The 15,791-nt window shown below is 40.5% G+C and overlaps 1 protein-coding gene across 3 annotated transcripts in view; it reads right to left on the reverse strand.

Annotated features, from left to right (window-relative positions):
* Positions 1 to 15,791, reverse strand: part of PDE7B (phosphodiesterase 7B) — a 311,613-nt gene that overhangs the window by 133,925 nt on the left and 161,897 nt on the right. The window contains exon 1 of one of the 3 annotated variants that reach the window (XM_059177482.1): positions 9,328 to 9,871. The exons of the other annotated variants lie outside the window; for them this stretch is intronic. Coding sequence (XP_059033465.1) covers positions 9,328 to 9,565 — 238 coding nt within the window. The 5' untranslated portion in view covers positions 9,566 to 9,871. Of the gene's footprint in view, positions 1 to 9,327; positions 9,872 to 15,791 lie in introns of those variants that run through there. 3 annotated transcript variants of the gene reach the window in all.

Here is a 15,791-nt window from a genome sequence, read left to right on the forward strand (position 1 = left end):
ATGTAATAATGATCCCTGTTACAATGCTAGAAGAAAACAGTGATCCCTGTTACAGTGCTGGCAGCCTTACTCTTCATCACTCTCACTTCTCTTGGTGTCTTCTGCCCCCTTTTCTAGGGGTGCAGAGAAAGGAGAATAACTCTCAGAAATTTCTAAGGAACACATTCAAGCAATGAGAATGCATCAGACTTGACCAGAGTACAATGCATGTATGTTTATGATGACAATTACAATATGTAATAGATATAAAACTTCAGCTTTTGATATGGAATCCAACCAGAAAGGTGAGACTTGTACACATCATGTTCCATGTATTACAGTCATTCAGTTGAACTTTTCGGTGTCAAAGTCCTGAGAGCTTGCTGAAATGCATGTGTATATTTTAGCCAAAAGAGACATAGGTAACAGAGAGGACAGAATAATTGGGTTCAACATATGCATGGGAATATACTAAAATAAATAATATTGAGCACACAATACTCAAGTTTAGGGCCCAGTAGTGTAGCTCAAGCAGTGTGTAATGGATATAATATTTTTTGAGAATGGTGCCAATATTCATCATTTGATCTTCAGAGTGGTTCTTATTCGTTTGCTTTACTTTGTTGTTGGTGTTTTGGGTTCTTTGTTTGGTTTTGTGTTTGAGTTTTGGGTTTGTAGCAGAATAGTACACTTGAAAACTGCTCTTTGTGGAAAGATAAAGGGACTCTCTACATTCTTTCATTAGATCCCATTAACATTGAGAGTTAGGCCTGCTGGTATGGTTTCTTATCCCTTCCACACTGAGACTTTCTCCTGGGAAGGAAAATATGGCACAAGGTAAGGGCATCTACAACTTACACCCTGGAGAGTTGTGAGGAAGAGAGTCAAAGTCAGAACCCAGTGGCCAGATGGACTTGCCTTGGCTCCTGTGTCTAAGGCTGGCATTTTGCATTGTGTGCAGAAGCACATTCAGATAGGTGGGTGAGAACCCAAGGCACATGTTCAACCAGAACCACCTTGGAGAAGAGTCAGGGGTGTGGTGTGGGGGGCAGTATTTACCCAAAAGAAGTAATTTAATCTGGAAAAGATTGACTTTCGTCATAATAGTTAGTAAGAATAAATTTTCTTATCCCATTAGGGTGGGCTAAAGAGGAAGTTTTATTAGTTGGAGAAGAAAAAAAGACTATATTTTATTATGCATTTGAGTGTGGACATTTGAGATCTCCATTACAATTGTCTTCACCAGTGACTGTTTCCTCTTCATTGCTATATGTGTTTTTGATTACACTTCTTATACTTGAATGTAGATTGTTTGTAGTAACCTCACCTTACTTCCTTCCCCTTGGTATTCCACAGTTGGCTCCTTACTTTAAGGAGCCAATCCATTCCTTTTCTCTTCTCTTTCTAAATCATTTTCTTCAGCAAAATCTATCAATTTTTTTTCAGTGAATTTTTGTCACAGATCATCTAAACAAATATGCCTCTCAGTTTTCAGAAGTTCTCATCAAGGCTGTAGGGATTTGTGTGAGATATTTGGGTGTCATCCAAAAAGAGATGCAGAAGGAAGCAAGAAAAGAATCCTGTGCTTCGGCTTTAATTCTAGAAGTAAGGAACATCTGAGGATACAACGGAAAAAGCTCTAATTATTGCATTATGTGTATCATAATACCCTCAGTTATTTAATTTTCCTTTTCAATACCTTGGCTAAAGATTTACATTTATTTCATCATGTTTATTACATTTATCATTACATTTACTTACATCTATCTATATTTATCTCTCACCTTGATTTTATTTTACAGTTTTCTGGCTTTCTCCCTTTCGATTTCTCCTACCAAGTACATACAATGGCTACTTAATCTCTCTTGAAATATGTTCTTTTCTCTCTAGGGATTTTATTTTTCTGCAGTAAGCCTGGCCCTTTGGACTCATTTTAAGGGCATACACAACTAAATCTTGTTATGTCTTTGTCAATTATGCTTTCCAATTGCATACAAGGCCAACTTTTAAGTTTTATCTTGTTACTAAGGATAAGGACCATGACCTACAGGCTCTTCTTTAGTACTATCTCAGCACTGTGTGCCAACTGAGGAAGTCATACAATGCTCAGAACACAGGCTTGGTTTATAATCTGCAACATACCATGCATGTGGATTTTTTAGGTGAGAAGAAGTCCTCTGAAGGAAGGATCTCCAATAATGTTGTAGTTTAAGGAAACTTAAGACAAGTGTAAAGATACAAAGTTCTCCTCCTGGGTAGTCTCTTAGCATTTTAGACATTGAAGTCAATTCTGAAGAGAAATTTATGGAAAGGCAGAGAGAGATAAGTGGAAAAATAAAGACTGTCTACACTGTGTATAGATCTAGACTAGGGCATTGTATTAAATTGCAAGTACTTTGAGCTTCGCTTTTTCTTATTGATATGGTGATACGTACCTACCAGGTACCCTGAAGCGTACTGATAACTAAAGAGTGAGAAAAATCAAATAAGAGAAAAGAGCACATACTTCTTCATGCTGCTTCTGTGAGTTGAAAAACTAACTTGAAGCTTTGGTCTTCTTACAATAAAGCTCCTAATGTTTTTCTTTTAGAAATTAGTCAGATGCAGAAGTCAATGCTTTGTTGTCCAGTTAACCAGGCTTGTTAAAAAAAAAAGAAAGAAAACAAAAAGAAAAAGAAAAAGGAAACTGTTTCCAGGCAAAGAGCAGAGGACGTGGGAATAACATCCTCCACTCAGCTCTATTCCCTCAAAAGCTCATTTATAGGATGGGGTAAACACACACCTTCCGCATTCTATTTTAGAAATTACGTTGAGGAATTTACAGACTGTTATCTGTTAAAAAAAAAAAAAAAGCAACTTCTGAAACTTTGATTGATATAAAAAGTTCCAAAATGCATGAACAGCATAATTATTTTAAAAGTATATAAAAGCATTCATAATTTGTATGCATTTCCTCTAACATTTTATAATTATCGGTACATTTCATCTTCTCTGTATGAAGAGAGAACTGTCTCATATTAGTTTGGCACATACTTTATACCTTTCTAATAGTTCAGAAATGTACTCTTGTGCATTCTTTTCTTTTACTTTAAAAGCTGTAATGATTAAACCTGAACCTCTACTAGAATATAAATTTAAAAATGGTTCCATTAAAAGGAATAACTAAAATTCCTCTTTCTTGAGCAATCTGTGCCTAGAAAAAAAAAATGTCCATTCTTGCATTCAATGACAAATTGTAAGCTATTTTGTTCTTTCTGATAATTTCCCTTTTTTCACTTATCAAAGTGTATTCAGTAGCTGACATGTGGAAGATGTTAGGAAGAACACAATGAAAATAGAATGTCCTTTAGGTTCTCAAAAAGCTGAAAATCCAGGAGGAAAAGAAGAAAATGTACATTAGTATAACAAAGTGATTTGCTTACAAAATAAATACAGAGAAAGTTCTGTGATACTTCAGAAGAGAAAGACACAGTCTTTCTCAGTAACCTCAAGAAGGCTTTGTGCAGGGAGTGGCCTATGAGTGGCATCTTAAGGAATGGCAGAAGTTGAGAACATGTAGGGAAGTCATTTTAGGCACTAGGAACAATGACAACAAAGCAAGGGTGTAGCTGTGGGAAGCTTGTCTTGTCTGGGTCGAATGTAAGTGCTTATGGGGCAACAATGACAAATAAGACAGATAAAAGTGAGATAGTTCTGGTGTGTGGAGAGCTTTGAAGCAGAATAAAAAAAAATGGATTTTCTCTGCAGACAATGGAGAATCATTGAAGGAATCTGGAGAGGAGCAAGACATATTCTGATTTCTCCTTTTGATGTTATTGATCTAGATCACAGAATAGAAGGATGAGGAGTAGAAAGCGTACTGGAGTTGGAAGCTATTGCGAGATGATATCCAAAACATGGTTGGCCAAGGGCCATGGAACTGAAGGGAAAGCAGGTGATGAGTGCAAGGTACTTACTGAGGAAATAGCAACAGTACCAATAGTGTAAATAGTCAACACTTACTGAGAATGTGGTAAGGCTTGGGCTCTTTTCTAGGCACCTTCTTGGGAGGTGTTACCTCATTTAATCTTCATCTTTTGTGAAGATGCTATCATCATCCTCTTTTTATAGAAGAGAAAATGGGGTACAGAGAGGTGAAATCATTTGGCCAGGTTCACACAGTTCAGGAACAGAGAGGTAGGACTTAAGAACGTGAAAATCTCAGCACTGCAATGACTCTCTGGTACTCTTAATCTATGCTATGTATTTAGAACAAATTCGAAGTGGACAGTTAGAATAGTTTTGAACCTGGGTTTCTGCAAGGGTCAGATCATTTATGAAAACAAGGAAGTCATGTGGAGGACTAGATGTTGGGAAGGTGAGGAGATGGGTTCCAGTTTTCACTCAATTTACATTCACATTTACAAACAGACTAAAGTATCAATGATTATTATCCAATATAGCTACAGATTGAGTACAGGCTAATGTCTACAAGAAGTAGTTTTAGAAGAATGTTCTGAATTAATGTCAAGTTATCTAATGTTAGACTCACTGATTCTTTGATCAAAGCAATTTGTCCTACTTTGAATGAATCATTAATATTGATGAGTGCTTGAAACTGTGTTTGAGTTTTTAGGGCGCCTGGGTGGCTCAGTCAGTTAAGCAGCTGTCTTCAGTTGAGGTTATGATCTCAAGGTCCTGGTATCAAGTGCCCACATCGGGCTCCCTGCTCAGTGGGGCGTCTGCTTCTCCCTCCCCCTCTGCCTGCTGTTTCCCCTCCTTGTACTCTCTCTGTCTCTGTGTCAAATAAATAAATAAAATCTTAATGTGTTTGAATTTTTACAAATGTTTCTGAATTTGGGCAGTTTTATATCTAATACTTTGAGTGGAGAGAAAGGTTTAAACTAACAAAAGCTTGTTTCTCCAACTTCTGTGAGGTTGGAGATAGAACTCCTATTCGCCAATTCATAATAGGTCTTCTATTATGTCAAATAGTGTTTGATTCCTCCCAGAGTCCCTGGTGCCTAACACAGTCCCTAGTATACACTAAGCATCCAATAAATGTTCCTTGAATTATAACAATAGGAATATGCAATCTACAATATATTTAATTTATATTATGCTTTATACTTGAGATACTTTAAAATAGCACTTTGAATGTCAGTTTGAATGGTAGAGTTCTGGAATCAAAGAATCCTTTTGGAGATTTTCTCCTTTGAAGTGGTTTGATTTTTAGAGCTAAGTATAAAGCAAATTTCTGATATTTTATTCTCCTAGAAAGGCTGGACAGGTTATAATAGCAATGGGGAAAATGAATTTATTTTAGAGAGTCAATGTGTTTTTATATTTTCCTGAAGCCAAAGGCTATTGAAATGGGAAGAAGCTTAATAAATAAGTAAACTGTAATGTAAAATTTAGACCAGAGACACCAAAAGAAAGGTAAGTTTCATGGCTATAGAGTTTGTAATTATTTGGTTGAATTCCAAAATAAAATTATTTATTCAGCTATGAATGAGTTCTGTTAGGGGATGTCTAGCCATAGGTTGCTGTCTAGAATTACAATTAGACTAATATTTGCATTCCCAGCATTTGAGAGACTATTTATTTCCTGTTCTCCTTCCCTCTCCCCAACCAGACCCCACTCCTGGGCATGTTCTCACCACCACGCTTTAAAGCTTACTTTCTTTTGATAGTAGATGGAGAATCTTCCCCTGGGTCCTCCTAGCATTTGAAACTTGGATTTAAAACTAAAGCCCACAAAATAAGTAGAAAAATGTAAAGGCACAATCACCTGACTTATTTCACATGTAATATAATTTTTTTGGTTTGACCAAGGTTTATATTATGAGTTCCTTTCTTTGTCCCTCTACATATATATCAATAAAGTGATGTCTTGGTTTAAATTTAAATTACCCAGCATGTGGTCTGACTATGCCAGTTTTGTGGACTATAGTTGGGTGATGGAGATCCTGATCTGGTTCTAACACAGTATCAGAGCATGACCCTGGACAGATTGCTTACTCTCTAGTTAGTCCTCTTTGGATTAACTAGATAATTAGGCCATTCTTTGTTTGTTTCATAAAGGGATAATGATGTATTAAGAAAACTAAATAATTGGGTACAATCCAATGAACCAAGGTGATGCTCCAACTTTGGGCATGTGGCTGACTTCTAGAGCTCTCTCCAGGGCAAATCGTGCCTTCACCAATGCCCAGATGCACGCATCCCGACACGGGCAGATGATGAGACCCCTTTCTCCTGTTATATCCCCCATTCCTTCCTCCAGCCTATTGCCATGATCGCCATTGTTTGTCTCCATCCAATGCCCATCTGAAGGTGGCAGGAAGATGTTCACACATGTGACCTCCTCCCTACAATGTCCTTGATCCCTTTAAGGGACATTGTTCCCCTCTCTCTTCCTTAAAACCTCTCATGAATACATGTTTCTACACTTATTTTCCCATAAATTCTTTTGTTCTCTCCCTTTAGTACCTAAGTAAAATCTCAGAGCACTTTTCCATTTCACTTGTGAGAAACAAAGTTCCAGTCTTGCCTAAGAAGTAGGAGTGAAAATAATCATGTCCCTCATTAAAGAAATTTAAGGTCACATTCAACTTATTAAGAAACAGTGATACCCATCTCTAAAGTCCTCAGGACTTTTGGTTCTATCGGAATTTCTTCAATTTCATGGTTTTTAAAAGGTAAACCTATTTATCTGTTTTCACAAGCAATCAAGATATACATAGAATGCTATAATTTTTGGTTTTCCTGTGTGTAGTTATAGCATGGCAAATATATTGTGTGCTGTAAATGTAACATCTGTACAGGCCAAGACAGCAGAGAGGAGGAAATAAATGACTTTGGGGGACGATTCAGGGATGTGAGGGTGGAGATTAAGACAGTCATTACAAAGAAAGGGATCCTTGAGCTGGACTTTGTAGTCTGAATAAAAAAAGTTTTCATTTGGCTAAGTCAAAGAAAGAGTCCAAGCATCAGGCAAGGCTCAGAGATAGGGTACTACCTGATGCATTTTGAGGAACAAGAAGTTGTTTAGTATTGTCAAAGTATGACCTGTTTGAGGGTTCTGAGGCAAGGGTCAGAATTATGAGAGCGGAAGAGTGGGAGGGAGAGAGAGAGAGGGAGAAGGAAAGAGAAAGAGAGAGAGAGAAAGAGAGAGAGAGAGAGATCACCATGTGTTTTGGTGCTGTTGTTGTTTGTTTGTTTGACAAGCTTTCTACCACAAAACCCTTAAACTAGTCGAACACAACTTAAACCATCTCTTTCTAAAATTGAAAGCATGCCAGATCCTTGGAACCCTTCCCGAGGCCCTCTCCATCGTGCTGTTCTGGGTAGAATGGCACAGAGCTCCGATGCAAGTAGGAGCTACAATATCAAAGACAAGAAGAGAAGAAGTAAGAGACAATTTGGAAAGTGAAGCAACTTGTCTTTGGGGCTGCCTGCTGGGGTCCACACTGCTGTGTCTGTAGATGATAAGGTCTCGTGCGCATGCCAGGAAGTGTGAGCCCCTCATCTCCTTGAGAATGTGAAGGCAGGGCAGGTAGAAGGGTAGGTAGACCTCCTTGGAGGGGGTGTTGAAGTAGGGCCTGCCTCCCTGCAGACAAGATAAAGGGGACAGCAGACCAGGGACAGCCTTTCTAGGCACCAAAGTGGCTGCTGAGAGATTCCACCGAGAGTGAGGCAGTGGTTTGGGATAAATTAAGACTGTACTAGCCAAACTTTGCAACATTCAGAAAAACATCCCTTTTAAGTGATTAAAAGTTACAGAAGTTCTATTTTCTGTCTGTAGTATTGCTTTTTCAAGAATTGGACCCCCACTGGCATATAATATAAATCATAACATAAACCTATCCCCAACACATGCTAATGTCTGTTGGTAGTTTTATCAAAGGTGTAATTTAAGATATGAATGTTAATCATTTAAATTACTGAAACAAACCAAGAGTGTTAACAGTTGAAGTGTCATAGTTAAGTTTTCTGTCTAGGTGGGTTTTTCCACTTTTCTTATACTACTCACATGAAACACAGGATGGCTTCGGCATTACCTCATCTCTTTTGACCAAGACCCATTTCCCTGGGCATCCATCTCCCACTTGCCACAAAAACCTCAGTCTCATTGGTTTTCTTCTCATTCCTAAGTACTCATTGTTTACTAGAGACCAGCAGTGTTTTGTTTTTTTTTTTTTCCCTTCCTTTCAAATCTTTTTTGTTGTTGTTTGGAACATTACTTTGTAATGATATTCTTTTTTAGATTATTAGGCAACTTACAAAAGTTTCTGCATAAATTACTAAAAATAAAGTGAGTCGTGTTTTGATTTTCTCATCCCTTTCCATGAGGAAGAGAAAGGTAATTTTTAGTTTATCTTTCCCATCTAGGCTCCCACCTCTCCCCACCAATGGTATGTCAGGATTCCACTGCATAGGGCTAGCCAAGACTTCAAATGCATAAACACACACTCATATTTATTCTTCTAAAGTGAACCACCGCTTTCTGAAATATCTACGGACAGATTCCCTAAAGGAAGAGAGCACCCTATAGCCAGTTACACTTTCTTAGTTTTGGGTTTTATCAGAGCCGCTTGGGATCCTTCACAGGGACCCTAGGTGCCTTTGTGGTTGTGGTGCTGGCTGTCAGAAATAAAGCAAAGTTCTCCACAACTGGCCTCAACACATTCTTATAACATGACAAAGTCCCTATGAGTCATCATTTCCACATTTGTGAGGGAGCTGATTTTTCCTGGTATCAATGGGGTAATCTGTACTATTGACTGTCGTGTCCAAAAGGGAAACCGAGGCAAGGAAGCTTGCTAGCTTTCCCAGGACATACAAAGCTTCCAGGCCAACTCACTCTTGCAAACATTATGCACACCGTAGCTCCATAGTCAAAAACTGGAAAATGTATTTTACTTTATAAAAAACATGACAAAGAGCACCCAGGGAGCATACTGTCTTGAAGGGAACTCTGGCTTGTCCATAAGGAACTGCACAGACAGGATGACCATTAAAGAGCATCCAATTCCAGCCCCACTTTTTTTTTTTTTTTTTTTTCGGACTGAAGTTCAGGAAATTTCACTTGTTTAAGCCACAGGGCAATCAAGTGTGAGCTGAGCCCAGAGCCCAGGTTCCTCGATTCTCAGTCTATTAATGCTCCTCCTACCACATCCTTCTTAATTTTAAGATGCATTTCTACAATAAAGCAAACATTCATTAATCACAGCCCTCGAACCCCCGCGCTGCAGTTTGTCGTCTTTCCTTCTCCCGGTTTTCTGGCTTGAGCTCTGCAAGGAAGGGAGCGACAAGTCATCACCAGCCTTGGCCCCCATTCCTTTCGCACCTCAGAGTCCAATTTACCTGCAAAGCTGTGGAGAGCATCTTCGTTCTCCAGAACGCCTCTCTGTTTGGTCGCCTGCAGCTCACTTTTGGATTTCCACACCAGCTTTACCATCCTGATCATCTCGGGCAAGTCCCAGGGCAGCGGCCCCTGCTGGCACCCCGGCCGGCTGCCCGCGGAGGAGGGCAGCACACCTTCTGGGGCCGTCCACCTCCTGCCTAGCTCTGCCGAGTGCAAGTAGCGCTCGAGGACGGGCATTCTGCCCCGGTCCCCCGCCGAGGAGCTGGGGCTGCTGCTGCCGGGGCCGCCGCGGCCGCCGCTGCTACCGGAGGGGACAGTCTTCCCGGGCAGGGGAAGGCGAAGCCCCGGGAAATCTCCGGCTCCGGAAAGGCAAGCCTCCTCCAGCCTGGCACAGCCTCCCTGTCGCTCCGTCCCTCGCAAACGCTGCCGGCGCGGCGACTCGCTGGGCCAGGTTTCTCGCGGGTGAGGAGTGTTCCCGGGCGCCTGCCGTGGAGATGGAGCGCTCTCCCCTCCCTGCTCTCTCCCGCACCGGCTGCGCGGCGCTTAATTAATCCCAGGCTGCAGCTGGGACGGCGGCGGGGGGGACCGCCATCGAGGCTTCAGTGTTCGCCTCTCCTGCCCGGATTCGTGTGTTCTCCATTCCCCTCCGGTGCTTGTCAAAGTTTGTCAAGTGGCTTGTTCAGCCGCTAAGGTCTCCCGGCAAAGAAGCGGGGCTCCCCCTTTGCCAGCCTCTCACGGGGGTCCTCCAGAGGCCTTTATCTGACGGTGTCAGGTGAGGAGTCACCCCGATAGTGCAGGAAGCCTAGAAGCTCCCTCCCTCCCCACCTCCCGGTTCCGGGCCCCTCGAGTCCCAAGGAGCTCTCGGAAAACGGGCCGCTGAGCACCGGCAGAACCAATTTGCAGCTGCTGCTCTGAGGAAGGTCTGGCCGGGGGCCACCTTGCCTGTCCACTAGGTCTGCCTTGGGATGGGGTTATGCAGAAGGCTCCGCGATGGAGCCTCAGCACCACGCTTCACACACTCCCCTCCTGCACCCCCTCCCCCTCTGCTGTCATTTGGTTCTCAGCAAACCTAACTGGGTTTTGGCCCATTAGTCAAATCCCTTTGTAACCTCAGCTGCCCTTCAGCTGGAAGGGAAATAACATTGAATCACATTCCAAAGCTAACTCCGAGAGAAGTGAATTAGGGAAGCACCAAGATCCTCCTGCGAACATGCAGTGGGGTCCTATAGTCGGGACACACAATTTGGGGTTGTCAGAAACCCATTTCAAAGGAAAACAATGATAACTTTAAAGGCTATTCACGGGGGCGGGGTGGTAGTGGTGCATACATGGCACTGAAAAGAAAGGAAAGAGTGTTGCCGATCGGCTTTCCAGACCCAGAGCGCTCTGGGCTTCATATTTGGGCCACTAACTGCTGTGCCCCCGCCTGTGCGCAGTTCAGTTGAGGACAATCACGCGCCACGCTGTTTGGTCCCAGGGCTTCGAGGTGGAGACACCAACCCTGAAAGTCAGAACCCATTCAACAAAAGGGGGGTACCCCCTGTAGCTTGTATGAAAAGCCCCAGACATAAATGAAAGTGGGTGGTATTGTGTTTGGCACTTTTGTCAGCAAATTGGGTTCGTAGGAACAATTTGAACTCGAACATTCATGTAGCTCCTGTTTTCTTGGAGGCCATTGCAACAAGCCCAACTTTTTCTCCTTTTCTCATCTCCGCAATGCAAGTGCTTTATTTTACTTAGCATTTTGTTTTGCTGAGGTGCATCTGTTGATCCTGCTCTACATTCCTTGCAGGCAGGTTTATCATACAACCCTTTGATGCTGCTTTAGGGGAGAGGAGACTTGGGGTGTGGGGGAGGAAAAAATCCATTATAGGGTGTGTTTTATTTTCATCACCTTCATCTCCTTTTTTTACAAGTTGAAACCGGTGGAGGCTACAGTTATTTAGTTGTTATCCTTCGCCCTCTAAGGCTATGGCTAATAAGTTTAGTTTTTCACCCTGAGTTAAATGGCTTTTCTCTTTTTCTGGATGAAAAAAAAAAAATGGTAAGCCTACTCTCTTTCCAAATAGGTGAAGAAACGTCACCATCCATTGAGGGTATAAAGCCGCAATAAAAGACATTGAAGACTACTGTTTGTGAATTTCATTATTGAAATATTGATCAGACAGCTCTTCTTGTAACTACCATAGTCACTCAACCCAATTAGGGAATAATCAGTAATCCACTTAGGAGAAAAATGTGCCTTTTTTTTTTTTAAATAACTTCCCTCGTTGTTAAAGAATGAAGAGATTTAAGCATCAGTGTGACACTTTCACCACTTCTGACTGCCCTTCCAGTTCTTATCTGACACTTCTATCAGACAGGGGCATTAAGGCTTTGTAGATTTGAAATGATTTTATTTAATAAGCACATGTAGGCTGTTGCACTCTATTAGCATATTTCCTGAATAATGTCTTAAACTCATTCCTCAGTCACAAACTTCCTTGACACAACAACTAAAGTTTCCTAAGTGTTCAACTATTTTTATTTTTGTTCAGTTATTTTGCAATAGTACTTAGCATCAGGATATCCTGACCCTCGGAACAAAGGGGTTAAGAACAAAGAAAACAAATATATGATATAATATGTCACACACACTAATGTATTAAGAATACAACTCTCCATGGAACATTTCTTTAAGAATGGCAGTTTAAGAAATCCAAGCATATAAATTTCCATTGTATTCTCTGTGCTGTTGTGCATATTTCCTTGTAAAAATTTATCTTAGAGAAGTTACAAAATGTGGGATCACTGAACGTAAATACCTGCTAGTGGGGATGAGTTAGGGCTAAGCAAACACCATCTCAAATCTTCATTCCCAAGAAGGAATCTACTTTGAAGTTTTAAAAATTGAAAAGGTTGCAGAATTCTTAAAAAAAAAAAAAAAAATTCTTCCCAATATGGGATTATCTTCATCCCAGGGTAGAAGTGCAAAAATACCACAAGAAAGGTCATTCTCATGGTATTTCTGTCTCACATAGAAACAGGAAGTACAGGAAATCTTGCGGGAAAGCTTGGCTCGGGAGATTTTTGGCTCAGCAGCAGGCTCGAGAGATTGGGATAAATTGACAAGATGCTAGTACTCAGACTAAAATTATTATGCCACTCACATTCTCTAACAGGTGGTTTTGTTCCATTTCATAGGTAGTATAGGCTGTGCTTGTTTTTGTCCTTCAGATAGTTACTTTGGAAGAGCAAGCCTATAAGCCTATGATTTTAACCTTCCTCAGTGAATATCATTCACCTTGAGACAGTACCTGTAGCCAGAAGTTTGGATCACTGGGGATGGGGAAAAGGGACTGGTGAGAAGGCTCTGTACCCAGCAGAGACATGGAACAAAGAGGTCTCATCTATGTGACTTGCAAGGATTCTTACAAATCTTAATATCTGTAATTAATGTGCTGTAGATAGGACATTTTAAACTTTCAAAATAATCCCATTTTTAAATTTCAGGCATTGTGAGCCAACCTAACTTTCCAGTAAAAGGTAAATAGGGTAGTTCTTTTCTTGTGTGAAAGAAATGTAATGAGAACTAACCAAGTCAAAGACAGCCTGTTCCAATGGATAACTAATTCTACCAAAAATACTTTGCTATGTGTTTGCAGCTATAAAGGAAAGAATTTGTAACCACAATACTAAAGTTTATGGCCAAGAACAAAGATTCAAAGACAATGATTTAGAACCTGGATTATTTTGAAGAATTTCTAGTGTTCTGGGGGCTACGTAAAAATCTTGTAGACTTGTGGGTGTTCTAGTCATTAAGCAGGTAAGATATGTAATTTTAAAAAGAAATATTAACAATATTAAATATTTCTAAGGATTTTAAGAAATATATTTTAAAGATTCATTTATTGGAGAGATAGAGAGAGAACAAGTGCATGCAAGTGGTTGTTGGAAGGGCAGAGAAAGAGACTCTTCAAGCAGACACCCTGCCATGACCTGAGCGGAAACCAAGAGTTAGATGCTTAACCAAGTGGCCATCCAGGTGCCCCAAGAAATGCGTTTTTTTAAAGGAAACTTGGAAGTATATATTCACTTTGTTTTTTATAATTCTGAATTTATTAACAGATTCTCACAAGACCTTCATCTTAATGGAAATCTTCCCACTTAGATATTTTGGCAATACTTTCTACACTTATTAAATCCCATTCTGCCTCTATCTTTACAGAAAAATTACAAACTATTAAAGGAGTTTATTAATTTTGTCCTGGCCTTTCTTCTCCATCAGTTAAATACAGATGTGCAATCACACACACAGACACAGACACAGACACACACACACGCACGAATTCAAATGCAATTCAACAAAAACACACAAATGTAATTCAAATGAAACTCAAAATGAGCGAGGAAGGAAAAACAGGTCTCCCAACTGTGTTTAACGTAGTCTAAATAGAAGGAGCTCGAACAACGTACAGTGTCCTTCAAAAGAAATAGAAATGGAATAACTCTGGCCTTCACTAATCTCAAGGAATGATGCCAGCAAATAGGGAAAGAGAGTTGGTCTGCAGACCGACCACATAAGGCTGCACACATCTCCCCTAGCACGTGGAAAGGGAGGAAAGTGGATGTGGCAAGATGAGGAAAAATGAAGTAGGAAAAACAGATTCATAGTTTGATTTCACAACAGGTGTTTTAACTACAACCAAGGCTTCTCTTATTCCCTTTGCAGATATATATTAATAATGAGAGCAAGAGCAGAAGGGAGAACTCCTTGTGTAACCCTTTCAGGCACCAGGACTGCCTGTCCTCCCCAACCTATGTTCTGGTTTTCACTGTGAGTTATCCCTTCTTCTATTTCTTTGCTTTACACATTTAAAGAGAGACACCGGGGTTTTAGCTGCCATGAGATCACTATCTTGGCTCTCAGATATCTTAACTAATGCTAAGTTTACTGTCTCTTGACAGTTAACTATGACAAATGAGTCCAATGACACAGGGATTGAGGACAAAATGGCAGGATAACTTGATTTTCTCCACTTTACTCCTCCTCCCTGCTGTTGAAAACCCATACATAAAAAAAATACACTGTTTTGTGGTAAAACAACAACAACTCCTCAAAACAAACAAACAAACAATTCCCTCATCCCCTGCTATTCTCTTCATTACTGAACATCTGAGCTTTGCTGTGTGACCATGGCATCCTCTAGCTGAAACCTTTCTAGGATTTCAGAACTTATTTCCAATTGGGGAAGATTATAAGTGGAGTCCACTTCTCATAATTTCATATTGTGGTATGTCAACTTCTGAATAAACAGCTACAGCAACGAAATCTCCAAAGCAGCCCTCTAAGACTTACGGTTATAAAAATTATGTTTCAATCTCAACTCAGCCCTGAGCTTTGCCTTAAACTTGGGACTTCTCCATAAAAGGGTCTGATGTCAATAACCATCTTACTCATCACACTGGGATCTTATAAAAATAAACTAAGATTAACCTGTGGGTTAATTTAAGACCATAATGCACTTAATTTTTTAATTGGTCATTTTTAAGCTATAAGAAATTATAATTGACAATTTACCTAAACTCAGGTTGTGGCGATGTTTTCCTGGGATCTATTAGAAAGCTGAACAGTCAACCACCCAATCCTTGAAGTAGGTCCTACTTTGGACATTTGTGTTCCCCAAGAGGATGCAGGAGCAGAGAAATCAAAGGCAGGAGTCTTGGAGTATTGGACAGTGGTCCAATGGGAGAGGTAGTAAGGGAATTAATGTACAAAGGTGGGGGAAAGTAGGCAAAATGATTGAAGTGTGATTGAGAATAGATAGACAAAGGACAAAACGTGCTTAAAAAAAGGGTCTCAATAGAATATTCATTGTAACTCTTTTGGAGGTGAGAAGACAGCCCATGAATCATACCTAGGGTCTCAGCCTGCATGATCGGCACTGTCATTATTATTTACTGCTCTGGTTAATACACTATAGGTTCCCTTGCTTGGGAATTTCAATTTTAGCCCACAATGACTAATGGTATATTTGATGTTCACAAGCTGCACAGCTCTGTGTTATAAGCTGTGCTTGTGTACATGTGTGTTCAGACCTTCCACTGGTCTTATTTCCCTAGACTAACTTATGTGGACCTCAAGATTTTTGCTTAGGGGTCTGTATGCCCCAGGCATTTTTATAATATTTTTTAAAAAATATTTTGCTTATTTACTTGAGAGAGAGAGAGAGAGAGAGAGAGAGACCATGAGTGGGGGAGGGAGCAGGGGAAGGGGGAGAAGCAGAATCCCCCCCTCCCCTGCAGCAGGGAGCCCAAAGAGGAACTCAATCCCAGGACCCTGAGATCATGACCTGAGCTGAAAGGAGATGCTTAGCTAACTGAGCCACCCAGGCACCCCTATAATTTTTTTTTAAAGATTTTATGTATTTATTTGAGAGAGAAAGAGAAAGAGAGCAAGCAGGGGGAAGGGAGAAAGAAACTC

Source organism: Mustela lutreola, chromosome 6 (assembly GCF_030435805.1).
Source record: "Mustela lutreola isolate mMusLut2 chromosome 6, mMusLut2.pri, whole genome shotgun sequence".
Taxonomy (NCBI): Eukaryota; Metazoa; Chordata; class Mammalia; order Carnivora; family Mustelidae; genus Mustela; species Mustela lutreola.